Source organism: Equus asinus, chromosome 27 (assembly GCF_041296235.1).
Source record: "Equus asinus isolate D_3611 breed Donkey chromosome 27, EquAss-T2T_v2, whole genome shotgun sequence".
In the NCBI taxonomy this organism is placed as follows: Eukaryota; Metazoa; Chordata; class Mammalia; order Perissodactyla; family Equidae; genus Equus; species Equus asinus.
In genome coordinates, this window is record NC_091816.1 from 945,936 (window position 1) to 973,709 (window position 27,774).

Sequence of the window (27,774 nt, forward strand, 5' to 3'; positions counted from 1 at the left end):
TATACCCATGCAGATGACAGTAATAGGCAAGTGATGGGGGAAACACATTTCACAAAGTAGATGACACATTGGAAGATAGGTTAGAAAAGCAGTATCAGATGCCTGTTAGCCTGATACTAATTCAGGAAACAACCAACAGTTTGCTCCAGAGCTTAGAGGCTGAGCGTGGTGGAGGTGCTGCTGACAACACCCTGGTCCAGAGCTCTGCTGGCCGCACAGGTCCGGGTCCTGCTGGAACAGACCGGGGAGAGTCTGGGACGCAGCTGGCGCAGCTGGAGCCTTATCCGCAGCACCTGAAGAAGGGTCAGCGAGGACGATCCCCCGCCTCCTAATTTTCACATAGAAGAAACTGATCCTTTGTGCAAAGTGATGCCCCACAGATTTTGTATCATTGAGGAAAGGAGAGTGAGCCTGCTTCTAAAGCTCACATTCCTCATGGTGGAAACATATTCAGAGACTGCAAGCCCCAGCCCTTCGAAGCCATGTTGGACTTTGGAACAGACAGACGTACACAAAGCTTGTTGGAACAGTTCTCGCCTGTTCATAAATAGAGGGCCGGGTGACTGTTCTGCTTTGGGTGCAGAGCAGCTCTGTATCCTTTTATAATATTAAAATAAGAAGAAAGTGAGACAGAATGTGGTAAGTAGCAGTTGTGAAACCTACAGGATTCTAATGAAAGTAATCTTTGCCAAATAATAAGCATAAGAAATCTGGTGACCTACAACTCATTTTCCTAAATGACAATGTTGACATAGTGGAAAAGCATAAACTCTAGCACAAGCCAGCTGAGTGTAAGCTACACCACTCCTCAGAGATCCACTTTCTTTATCTGAAAATTGAGTATTATGTTTCCCATCCATCAGAGATGTCGTGAGGAGTAAAAATAACACTAGCAAAGTCGCTAACATGGCGTCTGGTCATAATAGGCCTTCAGGGACTAGTGGCCATCACTGGACTTAGTGTTAATAGCAGTCCCCATGATTAGTAAACAATCTCGGCAGAGAGCTTGAAGTATCACTTGCAATTGTTGTGGGCAGTTTTATCAGCTGAGATAGACTCAACTTTTGTAATATAGTCATGTGCCGCATAATGACATTTCTGTCAACGACAGACTGCATATACGACTGTGGTCCCATAAGATTATGATGGAGCTGAAGAGTTCCTACTGCCTAGTGACGTCACAGCCATCATAACATCGTAGTGCCACACATTACTCACGTGTGTGGTGATGCTGGTGTAAACAAACCCGCTGTGCTGCCGGTCGTATAAAGTACAGCACATACGGTTATGTACAGTGCATAACACTTGGCAATAAACAACTGTTACTGGTTTATGTATTTACTATACTTTTATGGTTATTCTACAGTGTACTCTTTCTACTTATTAAAAAAAGCTTACTGTAAAACAGTATGCAGTGTTATGCCAGCAGCAGCCTCACACACCTTGTGTTTACTGCATCTCTTGATTGCATCATTTTCTCTTGTGGTTGACTAACCTCCCATTGTTTTGTTCATCATGGCCCCTTATCATACAAAATCCACTGCCAATGTTGCCGGTAAGAGACCACATTGAGTGATTGACCTGGAAACAAAACTAAAAGTGATTAAGGACTACAAAGGTGGAAAATCAGTGATGGTTATTGCTCACTAGTCAGGCGTGTCCCATTCCACCCTAGCTATGATCTTGAAGAACAAGAATAAAATGATGGAAGCTGTTAAAGGAGCTGCTTCATTGAAGGCAAGAAGACTAACAAGGGCCTATATCAGACGTGGAGAAACTTCTAATGAGCTGGACTGAAGACCAGACACAGAAGCGTATCCCTCTCAGTAACATGATGATCACACCAAAGCCAAAAGTTTGTCTGTGATGTTGAAAGAAAAGGCTGGGCCCAACTACGATGTTGCATTTACTGCTAGTTCCGAGTAATTTAAACTGCTCGAGAAGTGTTGTTCATTACATAGTGTGAAAGTGAGTGATGAGTCTACAAGTGCTGATGCGAAGGCAGCTGAAGAATTTTTGGAAACCCTAGATTTCCAAATTGTCGAGGAAAATTACCTGCCAGAGCAAATGTTCAATATGGATGAAGCCTCCCTATTCTGGAAACGGATGCCTGAAAGGACTTTCATCCACAAGGAGGGCACGTCAGTGCCAGGTTTCAAGGCTTTTAAGGACAGGATAACAGTCTTGCTTGGGGGCAATGTTGCAGGCTACAAATTGAAGCCCTTTGTGATCCAGCACAGTGAGACCCCAGGACCATCAGACGTATCAGTAAGCACACACTGCTGGTGCACTACAGGAGCAATAAGAAGTCATGGATGACCCAGCTCCTCTTCCAAGATGCCCTCCTGAATTGCTGTGCCAGCAAAACAGAGAAGTACTGTTTGGAGAAAAACATACCTGTCAAGATTTTGGGTTTTGTTGATAATGCTCCCAGACATCCTCTTTTTATTGGTGATCTTCTTCCCCATATCAAAGTGGTGTTTCTCCCTTCAAACACCACCGCTTTGATCCAACCAATGGATCAGAGTTATAGCAGCTTTTAAGACCTACTACCTGAAGAGGATCTTTGCCCAGGCTATTGCTGCAACTAAGGAAGACACTGAGAAGACACTGAGGTAATTCTGGAAGGATTACAACATCTCTGACTGCATCAAGAACCTTGCTTGTGCTTGGGGTGATGTCACCAAGGAGTGTACGAATGGCATCTGGAAGAAGACACTCGAGGATCATCTGTGACTTCAAAGGATTTGCCAAGGATGAGGATGTTGCAAAAATCAACAAGGCCATGGTTGAGATGGCAAACAGCTCTACCCTGGGTGTGGGTGAGGATGACACCGGGGAGCTCCTAGAGGTGCTTCCTGAGGGACCAACTCATGAAGGGTTGCTGGAACTGGAACAGGAATGCAGAGCTGAAGAAGAGGCAAGAGGAAAGGAAACTGCAGGAGAAGAAAAAGAAGAACCCCCGAGAAGATTCACAGTGAAGGGTTTAGCAGAAGCTTTTGCAGACCTCAACAAGCTCCTTAAGAATTTGAAAACATGGACCCCAACACCAAAAGGTTTTCAGTAATAGAAAGGAATGTTCTTGGTACGTTATCTGCTTACAAGCAAATCTATGATGAGAAAAAGGAACAAACCAAACTACCATGGACACACTTCTGAAAAGAGTGACACCTCCTCGAGAAGAGTCTCCGGCAGGTCCTTCAGGAGGTGTTCCAGAAGAAGGCATTGCTATCACAGGAGATGACAGCTCCATGCGTGTCATTGCCCCTGAAAACCTTCCAGTGGGACAAGATGTGGAGATGGAAGACAGTGATGCTGATGATCCTGATCCTTTGTGGGCCTAGGCTGATGTGTGTTTTTATCTTAGTTTTTAACAAGAAAGTTTAAAAAGTAAGGAAAAATAAAAAATTTTTAAAATAGAAAAAAGCTCATAGAAGAAGGATATAAAGAAAGAAAATGGGGCCAGCCCGGAGGCGCAGGTGTTAAGTGTGCACTTTCTGCTTCGGCGGCCCGGCCCCGGGGTTTGCCAGTTTGGATCCTGGGTGCGGACATGGCACTGCTTGCCAAGCCATGCTGTGGTAGGCGTCCCACGTATAAAGTAGAGGAAGATGGGCACAGATGTTAGCTCAGGACCAGTCTTCGTCAGCAAAAAGAGGAGGATTGGCAGCAGTTAGCTCAGGGCTAATCTTCCTCAAAAAAAAAAAAGAAAGAAAGAAAATATTTTTGTACAGTGTACAGTGTGTTTGTGTTTTAAGCTGTGTTGTTACAAAAGAGTCAAAAAGTTTAAAAAATTAAAAACTGTATAAAGTAAAATAGTTACAGTAAGCTAAGGTTAACTGTTATTGAAGAAAAAAATTTTTTTAATAAATTTAATGTAGCCTAGGTGTGGTGGTTTTAAAGTCTACAGTAGCGCACAGTAACGTCCTAGGCCTTCATATTCACTCCCCACTCTCTCACTGACTCACCCAGAGCAACTTCCAGTCCTGCAGGCTCTATTCGTGGTGAGTGCCCTATAGAAGTGTACCATTTTTTGTCATTTACACTGTATTTTTTCTGCTTAGATATGTTTAGCTTACCACTGTGTTACAGTTGCCGGCAGTATTCAGTACAGTAGCATACTGTGCAAGTCTGTGGCCTGGGAGCAATAGGCTATGCCGTATAGCCCAGGTGTGTAGTGAGCTACACCGTCCAGGTTTGTGTGAGTGCACTCTCTGATGTTCACACGACGAGGTCACCTAATGACGCGTTTCTCAGAACGTGTCCCTGTTGTTAAGTGATGCACAACTGTAGACCAAAAAAGCAATGGCTAAAACACAGGAGAAGTTCATCTTTCTCCCTCAGCACACCCAGGATGGGTGCTCTGGTACAGGGGGGCTCAGGTCCACACCGTCATTCAGGGACTCAGGCTTTTGGTGGCTCGGTTGTCTTTAGTGGTAGCATGACTGCTATCACCATTCCAGCCCAAAGGAAGGGGCAAGTGGCCTGGAGGCGTGCGTGAAGGAGATTTTAAGGGCCAGATAGAAATACCAGTTATCGCCTGCCTTATATTGGAGATAACGTATTCATGTGGCACACCTAACTGTTAGGGCAGCTGGGAAACACAGTGTAGCTGGGTAGCCACATGCCCAGCTACTGTGAAAGAAGGGCAGAATTGAGGTAGCCATCCTGGTTTATTACATGGCATAGTAATGGCCTTAAAGTGCTCCACAATGAAACTTGCTATCAACTTTTTGCTGAAAATTTGCAGCCAGTTTCTGATCACACATAAGGCACATAGTGATGGTAATGTGGGTTGTGGATGGCTATGTGGAGCCATCCAGGGCCTTTGTGGCCCATGCTGGGACTTGGCCCAGACTCTGCATTTAGGCCAGGGACAGGGTGACGGGGACATGTGTAACTGACCTGGTCTTGAGGCGCCCTGTGTGATATGCCAGCTTGGTCACAATGCCAGAGGGGTTGGCATGTGGCCGGCAGGAATGACACCAGGGGAATCAGACAATGGATCTGGGAACCCCACTGACAGGTGTTGCCTCCTGGGAAATCCATCTAGAGCAGCAGAAACCTAGATGCTGTGCTGGGTGACAGGGCAGGGGGAGGAGAGAGGAGGGATGTGATCAGGCCGGGAAAGTTGGCAGGGCTCCTAGGCACCAAACAGTATTCCAGGCATGCCTCCAGTCCTAGACAGGGAGCAAGGCATATGCAATTATGTGGCAGAGACTAAGCATTTCTCTGGTCTGAGCTGGAACAGGGGATAGGTTAGAGCAGGGATTAAGAGAGGAAGAAGAGAATTTGAATTACAGAGTCATGTCGATGTCTAGAAGTCGTTCCAGGGGCCCAGCGCAGCTGGGAGCAAGACCCAGACACTTACTTGTAATGAGCAAACTGCCAGCTCCAGGCTCTTGGAAGCCCTACTGAGTGAGGAGGCTGAGGCTTCCCATGCCTGCCGCCTTGGTCATGACTGGCTCAGGAACTCAGGGGCTGGTGGATCCAGTTGTGAGGGTGGGGGCAGCATTAGGGAATATTGAAATGAGGAAATGCGTTTACAGATTATCTTCTGAAATTGCATTGAAGCTCTAAATGGTATAAAAATGTGTTTCATTTAATTTCTAGTCACCCTCCAGTTCCTCAAGAAATATTCAACAGATGTTGGCAGATTCTATCAATCGTATGAAGGCATATGGATTTCACCAGGTAAAAGACTCAATTATGTCTTCAGGGGGCTAAATGCATAGCCATTTCCACTATGTTTACTAAATACTGAATTGGTCTATTAGTCTCATGCAGAAATGATATTAAGCAGCAGAACGTGAGGTCTGTCGTTAAAAGCTTGTGAAATAGCTATTTATCTTTACCTGTTTATCTGGAGTTGGAAGTCTTGAGTATCATGGAAAAAACAGAGGCCAAGACATACCTACGACCCTCCTCACAGAAGATCTAAAACAGAGACAGTACTGGGCTGCTGGCAACACTGAGGGCTGATTTCAGAGCGACAGATAAAGCACTGAACTTGCAGAAATAGTGAGTTCAGATCAAGTTCCTCATGTGTTCGTTGTTTCTGTGAGTCTGTCCCTTTACGATAAGCAGTCTCTTGTGCCATCCATGTCCACTGTGCAGGAGCTCCTTCAGGCACTCAGATCTCGCTCGCGTCCATCCAGACGCTTGAGTCCGCTTCCTCCATCGTCTAGATTGTTACTGTACATCGCTCACAATAAACGAGCCGTAGACTGGCACTTGGAAACCATAGTAGGATTTGACCTGTAGAAAGTCTGAAAAAGTAGGTAAGATACGAGATGACAAAAAGAAGGTTCTGAGTGACCACAGGCCTGAGACTGGGGCTGTGGTAGAGGCGAGCCCCAAGGCCCACGTTCCTGCAGACGATCGACTCCCTGACTCCTCTCTAGGGACCTGCGTGAATGGGAGAGCTCACGTGTCTGAGACTTAAAGGGATCATGCTGGACTTTTGGAGCTGTCATCCCGGTGCGCAAACTGCTGATATAATACGTACCTCTTTCTAAAACAGCAGCATGGAGCATCTAAAGGACATTTTCAATAACGCTGCCCAGATTACATTGTATTATCTTAAATGAGGACAGATGAGAAAGACGAAGGATCTTTGTGTTCATTCAACCAATTTTTATTGCGTTTCTCCTATGTTCTGGGCACTGTCACGGGCATTGGAGACACAGTGAACAAAACAGCTAAAGTCCCAGTCCTCAGGAAGCTTGAGTTCCAGGTGGGGAGACAGATGGTAACCATTTCTTTGAATTGTCATAAGCGCTGTGGATCAAAATAATGCAGGATAAGGGAGCTGAGGAATGCTGGAGAGTGGGAACTGGTTTCTTATCATTTACACTGAGAGGGCTGCTCAGCGAAGGCGATACTGGAGTAGAGACCTGAAGGAATGAGGGCAGGAGCTGTGCGGATGGCTGGGGAGAGTATTTTGCAAGCCAAAGGAAGAGCAAGTATAGACGCACAGAGGCAAGAGCCCACTTGACTTGGTCAAGGAGCGGCAGAGCAGTCAGGGAAGGAGAAGGCAGATGGGGGCAGAGAGACCCTGCAGACCTTCATGAGGACTGGTATCTAGGGGATATTTCCAGCCAGGATGCTAGATGAGATCATCTGGAGAGTGAGTTTAGATGGAAGAGAGAAATGGTCTGAGGTCTGAGGTCCATCAGAGTTTAGACTGGGCCTGAGGTTTCTTGTCTCTAGACTGAGGGGTGGACGAGATGAGTGGCGCTCAGACATTTTAGGTGTGACACAGCTAGGCTTCCACAGCTTTCACTCCCTCTCACGAGAATGCCCCGGGCTGTGCCATTTCATCCCTTCTTCTCCACCTTAGGAAATTATGTCAGAATTCAAGCAAATGGATGAGAGGCCACTTACCAAGCCTCTGTGTGGTACAAAGCTAATGCAACACACCCTTCCTGCCCCAGGGCCGTGGGACGTGTCTCCGTCCACAGGCCCAGACGAGGTGTTCTGTAGGAGATGTTTCGACAGCTCGAGCCCTGGGCGTCCGGGCCAGTGTCCAGCCTCAGTCCTGCTGCCTCACTGCCAGCCTTCACCTGGACTTTCCCAGCGTGGTCACGGTCCCCCTCCTGGACCTGCAGGCTCCCAGCAGACACTTCTAAAGAAGGAACGACGCTTTTCTAAATAAAGATCAACTTGTAAAGATTTTGCTAAAAGTAAATTTTCTGGAGGAATTCTTACAGAAACTCAGGACACGTTCTAAAGTTTTCTAGCTGCTTTGAATAAATACAGCGGTTAGGGCCAGCTCTCATCTGCTGTTACTCTGTGAAACTCAGTAATTTTGTCTCCTTTCCCCATACATGATTACACCGCAGATGAAAAGGCATAGGCCGTGTCGCACTCTCCGACATTTGAGTACTGTCTTATTAACCAAGTACCACCTGAATTATTATTAATATTTTCCCTTAAGTAGACTCACCTTGTAAACGTCGTGCTTTTCCTAAGCAACGATATCCACGATGTCGCAGTTCACTGCTGTAACTGTATTATTTCTAATCATTTTAAAACATGCATGTGGAAGACAATGCTCCACTTGGAAGTTTTTTCTGTTTAAGCTTAGAAAGTACCAGCAGCATTTCCTATGTATTTTAGGTTTGTAAACAACTTCAGTAAGGGCATGGCAGATTTTAATAGTCATTTCAAACTCCAAAAGCTGTTCTTTGGTTTTTATAATATTGGTAGACAAAGGGGGCTCCGCTCTAGAATGTAAGAAAAAAGATGAAAACAATAAATACACAGTTAGTGACATTTGAAGTGATTACCACCCTGTTCTGTGAGAACTATGATTTATGACTTCCCACGATGATTAAAAACAAGTTTCACAGCATCAAGGTTTATATTTTAGTTGTGGTGAAATAATTGAACAGCAAGAAGGTCTCTGTCTTTCTATAGGAACGCATGAAAGAAACCTACCCGATGTCTCTGTGGTGCAGAGCGAAGCAGGTCCGTCTCTCTGACCTCCCCCCCCCCCCCCACAAGCCAGCCGAGGCTTCTCTTTAGCTCACCAAGTGTAAATTCACCTTCCTCACAAGCACGCAGGAGGCTGTAGCCAAATAAACAGGAACTTTTGAGGTTAAGTGATTTGGTGTGTTGATTTCTCTAGTCAAAAACTAACTCCCTTGAATGTACTTGATGTCGTAGAACCGTACACTTAAAAATGCTTAAGATGGCAAATTCTATTTTCTGTATATCTTACCGCACACACAAAAAGATGAATTCCTTTTTAAAGGAAGACTCATGTTTCTTATTTTGTATTTTCCCTTCTCAGAGAGGATGCTTCTTAAGCCACCTTTTTGAGCCCCTAAAATCACGCGTAGGGACCACCCTTCCAGACCGGTGGTTTGAGGGTGCACACGGACGCTGCTCCAGGATCGCGCCGTTGTTCTGTGGAACCTGACGCTGCTGCTGTGAGACAGCATTTACACACTACTTCAGGGAACTCAGCTGAAGCAGAGAAGAGCTGTGTCTGAGGAAAATGAACATTGACTGAGTTGTTACTCACTGTACTAGGCACTTTTTAAAATTATTTAACTCTCATTATAACCCTACAAAGTATCTTTTAACTTTCTAATTTTACTTAGAGGCAAGCAGCCTGAGAGGGTTAGTAACCAGCTGTGGGGTTGTATGGCCAGGTAGCGGTGGGCCAGCTTCAGGTCCCACTGGCTCCATGCTTTCCCAGGGGCCAGAGGCAGTTAAAGAGGAATCAAGTGTCCCAGGAGCCCGTGTCCTTGCAGAAAACTGCCAGAGTCACTCACTGGGGTTTGTGTCTGGTTTTTTAAACAGAAGAAAGAATCTACAAAGAAAACAGAGGATGAAGAAATAAAACAAATAGATGAAGAGAGAACCAAGGAGATTTATAAGAACTGGAAAGAAGACTCAGAGTGGCAGGCATCTTGTGAGTACCCAGAGGCCTCTGGGCCACCCTCGCCTCCCTAGGCCCATTCTTTCACGTACTGAAATGATCTAGCCTTAAAGTGCTGGAAGTGGTCACTGCACTTAAAGTGGCCCGTGGAGAGACGTTCTAACACGACGTCATTGCCCAAAGGCTTTACGAGCCACTTGCTGAATAGCCGAAAAGGTCTCAATTCATCTCTGTACCTTCAGAATTATGACATATTTCTATGATGGAACGGTATATAGCTATGAAAAAAAATGCTTTGGAAGAGTGTTTTATGACCTTGGAATGTGTTTATATGTTTTTATCTTGGAGAAGAAAAACAAAACAGTATAAGAAAATCCCTATTTAAAAATGTCTTTAAGTATGTAAAGGAAAACGACCAGAAGGTTGTTAACATGTTAACTTTAGTTTTCTTGGCGTGGTAGGATTTGAGATTAGTTATTTGAATTCTTCTTGTCGTCATTCTGTATTTTTCTAAATTTCCAACAGTGAACATATCTTAACTTTGTGGTCAGAAGAGCATAGGAATAAGAGGGGAATGTGTCAGCATCTCTCCCATGCCCTGACCCAACCCTGACCCTGAGTTAGCACTGCCAGAGAGAAATCTCAGGAGGAAGTCAGTGCAGATGAAGGCAGAGCAGAGCAGCCCAGGAATGCCAGGCGAATTCAGGTTTGAGACAGGATTAGGGTTTCCATCTGACTTGACAAAGATCATCCCTTGAGGCACCTCGAGGAAGAGAATAGGAGAGGCAGTATTTGCAGGATGCTGAGAAGCCTAAATTAATCTTTAGTTCCACTACAGTGAACACTGTTAAAATGACAGTTTTGTGAAATGAAAATATTTACAAGATCCAGTGACTTCTACGCAGTGAAATCCTAGTGTAATGGAGCATTTTTGGCATCTCTTTGCAGTCAAACATGACAGGATTTGACCAATATGCCTGAAGTGTAAATACATTCAATAAAAATTATTCTTTCATCCTGCATTGGAGTTCTCTAACAACAAAGTTAACACTTTGTTGCTAAAACAAAAACAAAACAAAACAATAAACCCTCTATTTTACAAAGCAGTATTACAAGGCAGCCTTAGGGTACTTTTTGTGTACCAGTGTGTTCTGTGATTTTCTGTGGTAACACTCACTTTATCTTTTGGCCTGGCAGACTGACTCACATTTGGTTCAGCTCACAGTGGGCTCTGAGTGTGGCCCTGGCAAGGCTCTGTCACCGTCCACAGCCACAAGCCACCGAGGAACTCCTGAAGGCCTAGTCTTTGCTAGTGACTCCGGGCACATGGCATCCTGAACTTAGTATGCGAGGGAGTGACATCACCTCTAACTGTTCAGAGACCCTGCTGCATGGAATCCCCACTCAGGCTGTGACTTGTCACTCAGTCTTGCCAACTGCAGGAAGTCCTCGAACATGTGGTTCTCCATTTCTATCTGGTCACTTCCTCCTCCTCTTGCTTCTCTCTCCCTCTCGGAAAGTTGCCAAACTCCCTTATGCAGAGAGGAATCCGCAGGGAGCGCCAGGCAGTGGTGCATGCGCAGGCCCTAACTGTCTGATGGTGGCGGCTCATTATCATCAGGTGACAGAATGGGCTGAGCGCCTGCTCTGCTCGCCAGCGGCAGTGCTGGCTCTTCTGACCATCTTGGGGGCTGAGAGGGCCTTTCTCAAACGCCTTTGCTTTTCCAGTGCGAAAATCCAAAGCAGCAGATGAGAAGAGACGCTCCTTGGCTAAACAAGCTCGGGAAGACTACAAGAGGTTATCCCTAGGGGCCCAAAGAGGAAGAGGCAGCGAGGGACTGCAGAGGCCCCCAGGTGCTCCACAGAAACCCAGGAGACCCCCTCTTCCACCCAAGCCTCTGTTCCTAAGCCCAGCGGGATACCCTCAGAATCCTCTTAGGTAAGAAGCCACGCAGATGGCTTTAAGCAGAATGGTTGAAATGGGCGGATTAGAGTCAAATGGCATGACAGGCAATGGCAAGTGGAAGGCCAGCTGGCTGCCTGTGTAATTAGTCTCGCATTGCTTAACGACGGGGATACATTCTGAGAAATACGTCGCTGGGTGATTTCATCATTGTGTGAACATCATAGAGTGAACTTACACGCACCTAGATGGTACGGCCTCCTACAGACCTAGGCCATATGGTACTAATCTTATGGGCCCACCGTCGTGTATGTGGTCCATTGTTGGCATAACGTCGTTATGCAGTGCGTGACTGTACGTCAAGCCTCACCGCTAAGCCTGTCTTCCTGAGCTCCCTGGTCTGGCATTCCCCTTCTTATCTGTGAAATATCCACAGTTGTTAGAGTTAATATACCGAGGAACTCAGTGAAGATGGGCATCCAGTTCAGTAATTCCCTGTGCCACTGGCCAAGCCCACCCGCACCTAGTGCAGTGAGAGAGCCAGCAGAGGGAGGGGGAAGAGGAAACACCCGGGCTGCCATCAGTGCCCAGTGTCGCTCTCAGCAGTAAGCACGTCACAGAAGGAACCCGAGGGTGTGCTGACTTCCCTCATCACTAGGGTCACGTTTCTGTTGTCCAGAGATTAAAGCTGTGATGGTAGGTCTCATTCTGGGGTACATGGCCAACTCCTATGCTGAGAATTTGGAGATGTTCGTTTTTTGAATAAACTTTCTGTTTGGTGACAGTGGTACCTTTGCCTCCTAGGTTGCGGGGGAATTAGGCAAAACTGTTTTGGACAATCCCTGAAGAAAAGTATAGTGATATCACAGTAGAATCCCCATCATTTATGTTAACTGGTTATAAAATTATTTTTTCTTGGTTATTTATATTATATAATTTTTTCATATTCTAAAATGTAGAAGGATAATATTTAAAATAACCAGAAGAAATCAAATATTGGTTGAATGAAACAGCCTTGCCTTCTGAAATAAAAACTAAAATTACTTCTCTGCTATGAGTATGGAGAAGTGAAAAGCAAACAAAAACCTCCCTTTGCTCAGAGTCACTATTTACCCTCAAGGAGACGTGAAGTGGGCTTTTCCTCTGCTGTAATCATCTCTGCTTACTCAGTTAGTAGGTTCCATTTTGGGACGGGGGACCCACACTAAATGACCATGCTCTACAAAGTGACAGTTTGGAGAATGACTTCTTTCTTGTAGACAACAAAACAAGAAAGGCGCTCAGGAAGCGGGTGTCCCGCAGTTTTGTGACCGGGTCAGAAAGGTGTGAGCTCATGCAGGGCCCTCTGCAGCGCCCAGACTGTCTGTCTGGGCCTTCGCCACAGGTCGCCGCAGGGCTGTTGAGGTGCTGCTCCTGGTCGCCAGGCTCCAAGGGTGGGACTATGACCTGTAATGTGCCCTCGCCCTCATGTTTTTAGAGCAGACCGTATGTGACTGACAGCAGTGAAGGTGGCCTCTAATAAGAGCAATTCTTGTTTTAAGCTGTACTCCATTAGCTCATTTTTTCCGACTTAAGACACTTGCAGGAAGTGCTTCTTATGAAGCAGCCAGACTGGTTGGTTTTAGGGCTGGGATTTTATTTTATTTTATTTTATTTATTTTTTTTTTTAAAGATTTTATTTTTTCCTTTTTCTCCCCAAAGATCCCCCGGTACATAGTTGTGTATTCTTCGTTGTGGGTTCTTCTAGTTGTGGCATGTGGGACGCTGCCTCAGCGTGGTCTGATGAGCAGTGCCATGTCCGCGCCCAGGATTCGAACTAACGAACACTGGGCCGCCTGCAGCGGAGCGCGCGAACTTAACCACTCGGCCACGGGGCCAGCCCCTGGGGCTGGGCTTTTAAACAATGATAACCAAGGTCAGCTGGGAGCCAGCCCAGGAAAACAGAGACTGGCTGTCCTTGGAGTTTTTGTTTGACTTCCAAAGACTTCCCAAGGAAAAACAACCTAATTGAAAACTAGTAAGAACTTATCACATGATCTCACGTGTGTGTGGTATCTGCTCCCCAGGAAAGTCAAGGATTATAAGCTGTTTTCTCCAAAATGCTATGTATGTATGAATATGCATATGTGCGTGTATATATGTACTTGTGACATGTGTGTCACGTGTAACTCACGGTAGCATACGTTACCATAGAAAGCATAAGGAGCCATAAGTTACACGACGGGACATTCCAGTAGCGCATCCAGACTCGTCGTTGTTTTCACACTGAATTCGGCTCAGAATTAGTGGGCTGGGGTGTGGGATGTGGAAATATGTTTATTACATTGAATGTTACTTTTTGTGATGGAAACTGACATCCCAGAACTTAGGTTCTGCAAATGAATTCATTTCAAAATAATTTTGCTGCCTATTTGTTTTTCTTACCAATCTTCAAACGCTTTACATTTCTAAGACTGTCTTCTAGTAGAAGTAACCCTCTTCAAAGTGGGAGAGAAGAAAGCAAATCAAGGAGGTTAGTGGGAACAGAGAGAAGAGAAAATCAAGTAATGAAAATGTTAGGAAAGAAGTTAATCTTATTGCATTTGATTTCTTTTGTTTACAAGTACATGCTTTCTAGGAAAATAGTGCATTTCACTTTTTAATGCTTATTTTCTCAAATTTTAATTGGGAGTTAATGGAGCATCTAATTTGTATTAAAAATGAATTAAAGCCTATGTGTTAACACAGCAGTAGGTCATACCCACGACTAGCCCTATAGAACTGGAAGGACAAGTGACAGATTTAGATTCCTTCCTGTTTTCTGCCCTTGAGGAGTTGTGTAATGGCAGCCTGTGGGGCACAGCCTCCCGTTAGCTCAGCCATGCAGTTAGATCTGCAAATATATATAATTCTCTCTTTCTGTCTCCCTCCCTCCCTCCCTCCCTCTGTCTCTCTCTCTCTCTCTCTCTATGTATGTATATATATATATATATATATATATATATATATATATATATATATAAAGATTTTTAAAGGCATTTTTTTCAAATTAGCTAAATCTAACTTGGAGGCCTGTTTTATAACTAACAGAAACCAGGGAGTGATGAGGACAGCATCCAGCTCTGCCCAGGAGGACATCATCCGATGGTTTAGAGAAGAGCAGCTCCCACTGCGAGCAGGCTACCAGAAGACAGCAGACACCATAGCTCCCTGGTTCCATGGTGAGTGCAGACGTACCCTTGATGGAGCCGCATCTGATGGTGGATGAGCTCTGCGAATCCACCAGGAAGGCAGAAAGAATAAAGGCTTCCTTTTATTTGTGCTGCCCAAGAAGAGTCTTTGAAGTTATTTTCACAAAGCAGTTTTCCAGAGTTTCTTTGAGCTGCATTCCCATGACATTTTCAAAGCAATCAGCAGTCATGGTCGCTGCATGCACTGTGGATTAATTATCCCCGCAAATAAAACACCACTGGGTGGGTGGGGAGAGCAGTGCCTCCCGTTCACCTACACAGGGGCGCTTGATTGTGACTTCCATCAAATGATGATGCCTTTCATCCGCGATTCACTGAGGGCCAGTCAGATCCAGCCATTGGGCGTGGTGGGCAGGGCATCGGTTTAGCTTAGTCACACAGTGAGCTCTCATTAACTAGTTGAGTGACCTTGAGCAAATCATCTTCTTTCTCTATGGCAAAGCAATTTATCCGAGCCTCATTTTCCTCATCTGTTAAATGACAGAGTTGAACTTCGTGATCTTTAACTTAGAAAGTGTGTAGTTTCTGATCCTTGTTTCTGGTATGTAGTTAAGGCTGCAGAGTAGGTTTTTGGCGCCTGAGCAGATGTCAGCTAATAAACTATTTCTTTATTTGACTCTAGAAACCTGATTAACTAAAGCCCTCTGTTTACCCAGGTCACAGTTCACTGACCTCTCAGTTTCTTGGACTCCAAGAGAAAGTGGTTTCTGATGTGGGGTCAGTGAGCCGAGGAGTCGAAAGAAAGATTTCTTGGACTCTCAAGATCTGGCAGTAGTGCTCTTTTATTTAGAGAATAGTGTGGAATAGCATGAGGACAGGACCCATGGGCAGTCAGAGCTGCTGCGTGGGAACAGGGCTCACGGGCAGGAGGAACCCCTGCTGCCAGCATGCTGCTGCTGCTGCTGCTGCTGCTGCAAACATGGGTGGAGAGTAAGGTTAAATTTAAGGCATAGGTATGTGAGCCATCTCTTTACAAGACAAAGGAAAGAACATGTAAAAAAGTTAAAATAGTATCAGTGCAGGTGGGGTCTGGCCATTGGGTGGTCCCACAACTTTTAGATAAGAATCAAATCGGATTAAGTAAAGGCCAGAAGCCACCACCCTAAATACTATCTTCAGCTAAAGACAAAGGAGGATGTTGGGGTGGGGGGGTCAGTTACATGAGGTTGCCAGACAGTAACCAACTTAATTCCTTGCCTTCCCCATTAAGAGTTTCTAGAGATAAGGTCATCTCCCTTCTTCCTGGCACAGAGAGGGAGGCATCTTTACAGATGGAGGTTTCCCTTACAAATGTAAATGTATCCCAACAAAGGGCAAGCAAACTCTGCTCCTCGGAGCCTGCTTCTCATCTGCAGTTTTAAAAGTAACCAGCTTAAAAATCCTCATCAGTTTCTGTAGGGTCAGAGGTTGAATTGGACTTACTGGCTCTGTGTACAATAGAAGTGCCTTAAAACAAAAGTGACATTCTCTCCCCGAGCATGCTTGTCCTGAAGGGGATCTTGGTTGAATTGTGGATGTTTAAGGCTTCTCTCTTTTAAGTGGTCTCATCTCATACATATCCACAGAAATAAGCTCCCAAACACATAACAAGGCAAATCCTCTGAAAAGAATGGATTTATTTCTGGTAGGTTTTCTGCTAAAGGGCTGCTTTTGCAATCACACTGCTTTTGTCACTGACCTAGTGCCCTGAGGAATTCAAGGGTGGGTTCAGAAGCATTTAACTGTTTAAGAGATGTAATCACCAACCACACTCAATGGACCAGGCCTCACCAGGAAAGCTGTGCCTGTGACCTTTGCCTCATTTTGAATGCTACGATCTCTCCAGGAGGAGCTTAGGCCTTATCACTGTCCCCAGCAGGGTGTGTGCAGGCATGTTTTCCAGCTGAGCCTGTGCAAGCAAATACCCACCTCTCCCTTTTGAATATTCATTCCCTGTCTGAAATAAATGTCCCTGCCTCCCTTTGTTCGAGGATGCCATGACTCTGGAAATGACTCCTCGCGGTCTCCTATTTGTCGCAAATATACCCTACTTTGTGAGACAACTACTGTTGTGGAGAGTCTGATTTAACTCGCCAGGAGGGGACCCACTTTGGTTTCGGTAACAAGAAGACAAAATTTTACATGTTTCTATGATAAAGAGAAGATGGATCACATCCTATCTTTTTGAAATATAGTTGTTTATTTATCAGGAGCCGTGTTTTGAAATAATGGGATGGTACCTCCTCTTTATTGGTTTACCGTCTTCCTTCCATTGTCATACACTCTGTAAATTACCCTTCTTAAGTTCCTGTTTTGGTCACCTAATTTTTCACCTCACATAAGTTCATACTTTCACCCTTTGCGCTGAATTAGCTTTAGATAAGGATGGGAGTGGGTAGGAGAGGACAGGGCAACATAAGATGATGGATCTCTGGCCTGTCTGGCCTGGTGGAAGGTGGCATGCTATCCATTGAGAGAAGGAACATAGGAGGGGGCGGAGATTTAGGGAAGGGGAGAAGAGGGGAAGGGAGACACTGAGTTTATTTGGGATATGATGAGTTTGAAATGTCTCTGGGGGAGTCATGTTGATGTGGGGTCGGTGAGCCGAGGAGTCGAAAGAAAGATTTCTTGGACTCTCAAGGTCTGGCAGTAGTGCTCTTTTATTTAGCGAATAGTATGGAATAACATGGGGACAGGACCCACGGGCAGAAAGAGCTGCTGCTGGCATGGGGACAGGGCCCACGGGCAGGAGGAGCTGCTGCTGGCATGGGGACAGGACCCACGGGCAGTCAGAGCTGCTGTGTGGGGACAGGGCCCACGGGCAGGAGGAGCTGCTGCTGGCATGGGGACAGGACCCACGGGCAGTCAGAGCTGCTGCGTGGGGACAGGACCCACGGGCAGGAGGAGCTGCTGCTGCCACCACTGCTGCTGCACACATGGGTGGAGAGTAAGGCTAAATGTAAGGCATAGGTATGTGAGTTATCTCTTTACAAGACAAAGGAAAGAATATGTAAAAAGCGTTGTTAAAATGGTCTCAGTGCTGGTAGGTTCTGGTTATTGGATGGTCCTATAACTTTTAGGTAAGAATCAAACCAGATTAAGTAAATGGCAGAAGCCACCGCTTAAATATTATCTTCAGCTAAAGACAAAGGAGGATGTTGGGGGGGAATCAGTTACATGAGGTTGCCAGACAGTAAACAACTTAAGTCCTTGCCTTCCCCATTAAGAGTTTCCAGAGATAAGGCCAGCCCCCCTTCCTCCTGGTGCAGAGAGGGAGGCACCCCCCACAGATGGAGACTTCCTTCACAAATGCAAATGTCTCTCATCAAACGGCAAGCAAATTCCACTCCTCAGAGCCTCCTTCCCATCTGCAGTTTTAAAAGTAACCAGCCTAAAATAATGCTCATCAATGTGAAAACATCCATTTGGCAATTGGATGAGTGGATCAGTGCTAGAAATAACAGATTTGAGTCCTCAGTACATAACTGAAAGCATGAGAGGGGACGAGATTTCCCAGGAGTGAGTTGAGAAGAATGATGAGAGAAGGAAACTAAGGACAAAACCCTGGGAGTATCAACATTCAGTGCGATGACAGAGAAGAGTGGAGACCCCAGATCTTTGTGTCAGGTCTCCTTTCCCACTCAGGTCATGGCAAGGCAAAATAGTGCACAGCTTCGAAATAACCTGATGTGTGTGCACGGTCTGTGGATACCAGTTCTATAATCAGAGAAAGAGGGCATTGCCTTTGAACTCCTAGATGTAGGAGCTTGATGAAAACTCCCAAGTGCAAGAGAGACCCTGAAATGAAGTGCTGACCTCTGCTTCTTGAGCACCTTTTGATGATCTCAAGGAACCTAGATATGCACAGTCTCCCCACAGCTACTCCTCTCTCAGCCAGAATTTGAAGCTTTTCTCACAGAGGCCCGGGTCTCAACTTTGACTGGACTTTTGGTCCCACTGGTTAGATGGGACTGTGGGAGAACCCACTGCAAAGATTCTCAAGTTCTTTTGCACTTTTTTTCATTTTCCTTAGAGCCAAAGCACATTGCTAGCTTTCACACGGATCACTGTGGTGGTAAGACCCAGATGGAATGATGCAGAGACTTGCTGGCCGTCTTGGCTGCTTCCCGTCTTCCTAGTGGGTTGGAGACCAGAGACCTGATTCCAGGTCATGTGCACTGGCTCTCTCCCAGGACGGTTTTCCACCTGCTCCCTGGAAAGGACCTCCCTGCACATTTGTAGCCCAGCTTACTACACTGTGCAACCACAGAGCTGTGAAGGAGACTGGGAAGCCCCAGCAGTTTTGGCAGAGGGATTTGTGAAGGAATTTTACAGTTGGTATTTTTCTGATTTTTTAATACTCTGCAAATGTAATTAATATTAGTTAATTTGGAAATTTTATACTCACAGTTATTTAGAAGGACTGTTGAAAATACTACAGTGTATGTCCTAGAGCACCTTTCCTTGCTAAGACCCTTCAATGGGAAAACGTTGTGGACTTTATCATAGTGTGAATAGCTGGGATCATCTGTGTCAGTCTCTCATCTGGCCGCTGGATCAGCCTGCTGACTGGCCATCTTCCTCTGCTGTCTCCCGTCCTCAACATGATCCAACTGCAGTGAGTGACACCCGACCTCCTCCCTAGGGCCCACAAGAGCCTCCTTGACCTGCCCCTGCCTGTCACTCCAGACCCATTTCAGACCACATTCCCATTCTCCTTGGCTGCTCCCCACCACTCATCTCCCTTCTGTCCCTCATACACCGCACTTGTCCCTTCTTTAGGGCCTCTGCAGTTGCTCTTCCTGAAGAACGTCCTGTGGACAACTTCTTAAGGAACTGGCTCACGTGACTGTGAGGCTTGGTGGGTCCTATCTGCTAGGTAGGCCAGCAGGCTGGAGACTCAGGAAGATGGGCAGCTTGAGTGCAAAGGCCATCTGTCGGCAGAATTCCTTCCTGTTCAGGGAAGGGAGGTCTGTCTTTGTTCTTTTAAGTGATTGGATGAGGCCCACTCACGTTATGAAGGATTTTCCTCCCTTCCCCTATGTAAAAAATGATTTTTCTAATTATGAACTATTTTAAACAAAAAGAATACAGAGGAAAATAAAACTAACACCAATGATGTAACAAATGTCATATCTACTCTCCAGATACAGTGAATGTTAAAAGCCGTATTTAATTCACATCTATTTTTCTTATTAAGAAATAAAACCTGACAGATAGAACTAAGGCCCCCTTTTGATTCCATTTTCATCTCTCCTTCTCCAGGAGTAAATCACTCTTCTGAAGCTGTCCTTTCCATCCATATTTTTAGACTCATATATATGTGTGTGTGTGTTTCTATAAAATATATTAAAAATATATAAAATGTATATATAAAAATGTTTCTGTAAAGCATACAATATTGTGTTTAACATTTATATGGTATCATGTTACAGACATTCTTCTGCAACTTACGTTTTCTGTCAACATGTTATCTGGATTTTTCTTTGTTTATAAATGTAGACTGGCTCATTTATTTTACCTATTGTGCAGTATTTTATAATATTTATAATATATATACTATTAAACATATAATGTTTATGTGTTTAATAATATATGTATTTTATTATACACACACACATACATTTGTTTGCCACAGAAAGTGAAGCAATTTAAACCCCTGAGCACATCTCCCTGTGCACACACATGGTCGTTTCTTCAGGGTGTGTATCTAGAGGTGGAATTGCTGGGAAGTAGGCTGTGTGCATCTTTAATTGTGTGAACTTTTCCCCAGTCCCCTCCAGAGTGAGTTAACGGACTTACACTCCCGCTGGCTGTCCTTGAGAGTTTCTGTCTCCTGCGTACTTGGTATCACCAGACGTTTCTTTCCCAGTACTCTTGTGGGTCCAGAGTGGAATCACCTTATTTTCATTTGCTCTGATTTGTGGTGAGGTTGAGCCTTTCGTGGTTCCTGGCTAGGGGGGTGCCTTCTTCCATAATTACGTGTCATCTTTTGACCATTTTCCCAGTGAATTGAGTTTTTAATAATGATTCATAGATTTTATATATTCTGGATACTAATCCTTTGCCAATTTTATGGGTTGCATTTATATTCTCCTAGTGTGTGATTTGTCTTTTAGCTTTTTGGCACATTTTGAGCCATAGAAGTTTTTCTTTTCAATGAGGTTGAATTTAGCTATTTTTGCTTTATGGTTTTGCTTGCTGGATGATACACAATCCACCTGTAGTTTATTTTTGTATATGATATGCATTACTATGATTTCATAAGAAGTCTTTGTATCTAGTAGGGCAAGCTCTCCCTCCTCATACTTCTTTGAAATTGTCTTAACTCTTCTTGGCCCCTTTAGATGCTGACCTGGCTTTTAGGGGCAACATGTCAAGTTTTAAAAACCTTGTTGGGATTTTGAATGGAATTGCATTGAATTTCTAGATTATTTTGGAGAGAGAATTGCCATCTTTATGTTATTGTATCTTTCTATCCATGAATGTGGCAATTCTCTCCTTATATTTCTTTTTAAATTGTTAAATAAGTTCCCATACAGGACGTGCACCTTTAAAAAAAAAAGCAAACTAGATTTAGCCTTATGTACTTAGAAATTTTTTGTTTCTGTTTTGAAAATTACGTAATTGGTTGTTTTTGGTGTAGAGAAATTATGTTTTTATGTATTGATCTTGAATCCGGTAACATTGTTGAACTCTCTTATTAATTCTAATTGTTTATCAGAAGATTCTGTTGAGCTGTAGTTTTCTGAGGGCCTAATATGTGCCAAGCGTTATAGCGAGCACTTTGGTGACTTTTCTGCCCACTTTATAGGAGAGCCTGGGAGCTGACACACTCAGTTCTTCTCCAGGCTTCCACCACTGCTGGCGGCAGGGTCAATAGTCACATCTCGATCTGTTTAGCTTCAAAGCAGCAGCACATGTGACCACCAACAGAAGTGGGACACTCACACGATGCTTTTTATTTAACGTGTGCAATTAAATCCGTGACCACGAAGGCCACGAGGGTTTGTTTCTCCAGTCGGCGGGTGAGCCCACTGCACCTCACAGGCAGCGTGGAGCGGACACACCAAGGAGCCTTCATTCAGCTTCAGGGGCGTCCATCCCACCCACGAGAATAATGAAAAAGCACGTTTTTGTTTGAACACTGTTTTGCTCACTCCCAGATAGAATTCCAAGAGGCAGACATTTAACATTCAAATCTTTAATAAAATGCCCCAAGGCCATAAGGGTTTGGAGTGATAGAAATGCAGTCTATATTATGATTGTTGTAGTGATTACTCAGCTAGATGCATTTGTCAAGACTGATCAAATAGCACACTTAAAACTGGTGAATTTTATTGTATGTATATTATATCTCAAGCTCATTTTTTAAAACTTTAATGCCCGAAAGCAACACAGAGTTTTCTTAGCTCCTGGTGTGGAAAGGTCATGCAGCTTAGCACGGAGCCTCCAGGACCAGGGCTCCTGGGTTTGCGTTGTGTTTTCTCCCCTGGAAGATGGGGGTAATAAGATCTGCACCACAGAGTCATTCTTTACACTAATCAGCAAATGTCTGCAAAGCACTTAGTGCCCGGCACATCGTGCTTCTGTTATTGTGGCTTACAGAACCCAGCAGCCGAGGCGTGGGCTCACCCCTGCTGTTCTCTCCGCCTTTCCCTGCGTTCTAACCCTAACCCTGCCACAAAATCCTGTCTCGAGGTGCAGCATCACACGCAAGGAAGAAGCAACACTTCAACAAGATAGGGCGTAATTCCTGCAGAAGCTGTCCTGTGTGGTTTCCACCCATGCTTATTTAGGGCCCGTCCTTCAAAAGCCCAGAACCAGGTCACCCTAGAAGGCAACAGTAATTTGGAAGGACAAAGGACAACAACCCTTCAAATAGGGAATAAAGCCGTTAGAAAAGTTTGGCAGAACGCATTCAGCTGCAGTTGAGTGTGGGGTGGGAGGGACAGTGCGAGGGCGGGGTCCTGGCCTTGCTAGAGCATCGCTCCTCTTTTCCAGATCTATGATCTTCTGACACTGTAACGGGATAAGTCTGTTTGGTTTCGTTTCCTTAAGAAGGACTGTTGTCTTCTCTCCGTCACCCTTTATCTCCTCTCATCCTGTTATCTTCAACTCCATTCTTCGGTTCAGGACTATCTTGACCCTCAAATCCATTCCTTGTTTTCATTCACTCTGTCCTTGCATCTGCTCACCATATGTCAGCAGTCTTTGAGACAGACCCCACGGTCTAGGACGTTCGCAGAGTTGGTGGGACGTGTTGGAGAGTCCTTCGGGCTAAGTTTAACGTCCTGCTCAGCAAAGTCATTTTACTTATCCCAGCTCCTGCTTAGGAGTCTCCAAAGTGTGTAGATGTGTAACTAACTATACCCACTAACACACTTTTTCACCCTTCTTGGAGAAAAGGGCCACAGAATAAATGACATTGCAGTTTGAAGGTCTGTCCGGAAACCCAGAGACTCGTGTCTTCCTTCTGCCCGTCAGCATTTCCCGGTCCTGTGCAGTGTACAGCAGTGTTCGGGAGCTTTGAAATCAGCAGGGCCCGGGAACGGGGAGGAGAAGAAGATAGAAAAACGTGGATAAACAAATTTCTGATTGAGGAATTTTCTAATTGCTTCTGTTGTCATTAGAGAATTCACATATTTGTTTCATGCATCAATAGTTGATCATCATTCCTCTGAAATGTCATGAGCACATTCTTATTCAAATATGGATATAATTAGACTGTTGATGAAATATTTCCATTCTGATCTGTTTCTTGTGGATGTCTTTTGCTGTCATGGCGTATAATTGAACCTGCCCTCCAAATGCTTTAGCCCCAATATTTTATATTTTAAGCTACTTAAAAAGCGAACCTCTTTAACTAAGTCTGTGGGGTGCCAACAGAGTTCTTACGACAGCTGTTTCGCTTCTACTTTTGACACATCCCTTCAAATTTCCCTTCTCCTTGGGAGTAAATCTGTGCATTTCTGTGGAAGCAGTTACTCCCTGGAACTTGCGCTCCCTAGAGACGATTGTCTGAGTGGAGTCCTGTGCCCTGTCCTCCCAGCAGTGTGCTAGCCCACAGCTCCTTCAGGACTGAGCACGTATGTAGCTAGGTAAGTTGCGTTAAGAAAGTCTCACAGAGGCCTCCTGAGATTTCCTTCAGGCTAAAGTCTTCATGAGCCTGGGAACTGGCACCCATAAGTGGTAATCTATTCTTCAACTATTTTGCCATCAAAATAGGAGTGGGGCTATCAAAATTCTGCCAGCCTCTCACAAAGGGATCTTCAAGCTTCTATCTTTACTAAGCACAAATTACTGATTTGTGTGACTTCTCAAAGTCACACGAATGTATACATCCTGCCTCATTTATATACGATGCGTATGCTTCATGGAGTGGGATAGGCTGTGGCCAGCAGCAAGAATGTCATTGCTTGTGTATGGCAGGAAGGGCAACTGGAAGTCCCTTCCCTGGCCATCACTGCCCTGCCTTTGAGAGGGACCAGCTGGGCTTTAGCATGAAGCCCTGAGAGTTCACCTACATTTTAGCATGAAGACTTATCTACATTAATGGCCTCAGAGCACTGTGTCCGAATTATTCTCTATACTTTTCCCATGTGACTGCCTAGTCTTAGTTCAGACTTTTGATGTAACTGAAGATGACGCACGAAGAGGCCAAAGCTATGCACGTTATTCGGATTGGAGCAGAGCTAGCTTTTCTGCAGCAATACTATGCATTGTGGGTTTTTCCTGGTGGACCCTGACTTTTCTCATAAATGATCCAGTGCAGCAGTACTGCTGCTAAAATGTTAGTCTGTTTTTCCATTGCAGTCATAGGCTGCATAATGACATTTCAGTCAACTATGGACCGCGTACACGACAGTGGTCCCATAAGATTAGTACCATGTAGCTTAGGTGTGTAGGAGGCTATACCATCTGGGTTTGTGTAAGTGCACTCTATGCTGTTCACGCAACGACAAAATCGCGTAACGATGCATTTCTCAGAATGTGTCCCCAACATTCGTTAAGCAACGCATGGCTGTAATATCGCGAGTAGTCCATTCACCCCACAGCCCCTCTAACTTGAGTTTTTCAGATGTTCACTTGAGTCCTCCCAGTGATGCGCCAGCCACAGTTGTCTTGGCCTGCTGCACCAGGAGTCCCACGCTTCCCATCCGCCCAGGGCTCCAGTCGTGTAGTTTCCCACTGTATTCTTGGAGGGACCTAGAAGGACCTCAGAGGCCAGGGAAAGGTGGACTGGGTGGCTGGGGCGCGAAGGAGAGCGACTCTGCCTTGGGCGGTCTACTTCAGACCTTTTATGGAAAGGGGGAATTCGACTGTTGAGACAAGTATTTTTAAATCCATGCTTTTGTCATCACATGCTTTGTTTACTGGGTTTCTGCTGCCACAGCCAGAGGATGTTAGACACTGTTTCCTTCTGCCAGGGGAAGTAGGCAGTAGGGTGCGGTGGTTACGAGCACATCTCTGGGGCCACACTGCCTGGGTTCAAACCCCAGTCCCCCACACAGGCCTTCTGCAAGTCACATGACTTCTGTCCTTCTGTCTTGTCTGTGTAATGGACATAATGATATTACGCACCACACAGGGCTATTCTGAAGACTCACGAGTTCATATATGTGAAGTACTTAGAACTCTGCCCAGCACATAGTAAGCCCTAGTTGATAAGTGTTAGCCATTAAGGTAATGAAGTATGAACAAATGATGTAATTCTAACACTTGAATTATTAAGGAAACGTCATGAATAATATTTTAGGAACTCTGACCATTTTTCCTCATCCCTGCAGTGCCTGAGACCTCAAGGATGAGAGCTCGGTGTCACGGTGCATCTGCTTCTATACAGAGGACCCAGGGCAGGTCCCAGAGCCTCTCGGAAAACAGTTCTTTAAATACTGGAGGGGTTGAAGAAAGCACAAACTAGAAAGGAGCTAGCGTGGGAAAGTAGAGCTCTCGTCCAGGTTTCAGACTGCCAGAGGATGACGTGTGCACTTTGAGTCCGGCAGTGTGGCTGCTTGGAAATGAGGTCTTCTGAAAGTCCGTTTTTCTCTTGTTCACCCCCTTCTTCAGGCAGATTGCAGACTTGAGGTCACCCTAACGGCAGAGATGCGTTCCTCTGTGATGTTGTCTTAGCAGCACCCCCCCGACCCCCCGCACCATCTTCCGGGCAGAGAGTAGAGGATGGATGACAAAGGAGTGAGCTCCCTGGCAGAGCTCCTGCAGGGGCCCCGGAGGCTCTCCTGTAGCCCTGGTGCGAGGTCCAGGAGGATGCGGGAGCCTGGCTTGCTCAAGAGGCTCCTTGCTCCTCAGCAACACGGGTCCTAAGCTTGAGGGAGGCTGCGGAGGTCATTGGTGCCTCGTCCCCAAGTGACTGCATTGAGATAATCACTGAAAAATGCATGCTCTTTAAGTTGCCCAGGTGAGAAATGAACATCTCTTTGGGTAATAAGTGCTCATATTTTATTTTCAGCCAATTCCAGAAAAACTTGATGAGCCCTGTGGGTTAAAAAGCAAAACACTAGAAAAAAGAAAAAAACACTGGAGTGGGAGACAAGAGGCCTGAAAGCATCGCCAACTAATCCTATATAACCCTGTACCTTTTCTACCTCAGTTCTCCCATCTGTAAAATGGCAGTGACAGTAATATCGGTTCTGCTTATTTTAGGGTTGTTTGAGGGCTAAATGAAATAGTAAATGGAAGCCTCTTGAGCAGTGCGAAGCGCTGGCGCAGGGGCAGCTGTTCTGGTTAAGTGGGTGAGACCGGGGCTCTGGGGTCAGACCACCTGGGTTCGAGCCCAGCGCTGCTCCCCGCCTAGGTGAGTATCTTGGGCACGTTAATGCGCTGTCTACAGCGCAGGTTTGCTCATTTTCTGTTGGAGGGCAGTAACAGTACCTCGTTGCCAGGCCACTCGGAGGATTAAATGAGGCAGTGCACGCTTTGAGGGGTGTCAGGCAGATGCTAAAATTCTAAGTGCTCTTACGATTTGGTTATCTTTCCCTTGGGTTTTTTGTTGTTTTTTGTGTATGAGAGGAAGATTGTCGCTGAGCTAACATCTGTGCCCATCTTCCTCTATTTTATATGGGACGCCTGCCACAGTGTAGCTTGACGAGCGGTGTTAGGTCTGCGCCCTGGATCCGAACCTGTGAACCCCGGGCCCCCGAAATGGAACGTGCAAACTTAACCACTACACCACCAGGCCAGCCCCTTCATTTGGTTTTTAAACACTTATTTTCCAGATACTAGAAATAAGTCACATTAAAAGATGTACATATGTAAATAAAGTGATGCCTGCAGGTGCTTCAGAGAAACGTGAAGTGCATCCTTTGTTCCTATGATAACAAGTCTCGAACTACAGGCAGTGGCTGCATAGAAGTGTCCTAGAGAAGGAAGTTTCTGATGATTTTAAGACAAAATTATTTGTTAGACCTTTCCTGGGTGTCTTCTAAGTGGCAGGTGCTGAGGGTGTGAAAATAAATATGTGGTAGCTGTCTTCTAGGAGCTCACAAGGAGGTGGGGGAGGGAGAGAGAACAGAATGTACTGGGAGCATTCTGATAGAGCTGTGAATGGCACGTGCCAAGAGGGAGATGGGAACCAGGCGAGACCTTCCACAGACCAGGGGAGTGCTCAGAAGGAGGTGGGAACCAGGTGCTCCACAGGCCTAGAGAAACCTGAGACTTAACAGCTCAGGGAGGAATCAGAAAGCTCCAAGCTAGTGAGCTGAATCTTGGAGAATGAGTATGCATTTTCCAGAAGGAAGCTGTGGAGAAGGGTATCCCATTGACCTCCCTCCTTCTGTAGGGTGGTTGTTGCCACTTGGATTTCCAACCAAGACCCTGCTAGGGTTTCTGAGTTATTTCATGTCTCTTGGGGTCTGTTTACCCTCTCCTCTGCAAAAATAGTTCTCCTGGGCCTGTCCTGGAGCTCTAAACCTTCACTCCAGAGGGGTTTAGAGCTGTGCTGTCCAGTAGGGTAACCACTAGCTAAATGTGGCTCTTTACTAATTAAAACTAAAAGTCGAGTCCTTCAGTTGCACTAGCCACAATTCAGGTCCTCAGTAGCCACATGCGGCTAGTGGATGCCACTGGCCAGCACAGACGTGTGTCATCACAGAGAAGTCTGTTGAATGGGACTGCTCTAGAGGGCGGGTGGGCATCCTGCAGAGAGAGAAGATGGACATTCCTCTTTGCGCCCTCACAACTCCAGCTGTTAGGAACCTCTGAGCTGAGTGTTCAGGTTCTAGGACCTGCAGCCCAGCTCCGTCCCAGGCTCTTCA

General features: G+C 45.5%; 1 protein-coding gene across 3 annotated transcripts in view; it reads left to right on the plus strand.

Annotated features, from left to right (window-relative positions):
* SH2D4A (SH2 domain containing 4A) overlaps positions 1-27,774 on the plus strand; it is a 65,471-nt gene that overhangs the window by 32,431 nt on the left and 5,266 nt on the right. For 2 of the 3 annotated variants that reach the window (XM_044751088.2, XM_070499796.1), the window contains exons 5-8: positions 5,611-5,691; positions 9,310-9,421; positions 11,117-11,327; positions 14,361-14,491. In XM_044751088.2, coding sequence (XP_044607023.1) covers positions 5,611-5,691; positions 9,310-9,421; positions 11,117-11,327; positions 14,361-14,491 — 535 coding nt within the window. The remainder of the gene's footprint in view (positions 1-5,610; positions 5,692-9,309; positions 9,422-11,116; positions 11,328-14,360; positions 14,492-27,774) is intronic. The other variant, XM_044751090.2, reaches the window with a different exon arrangement.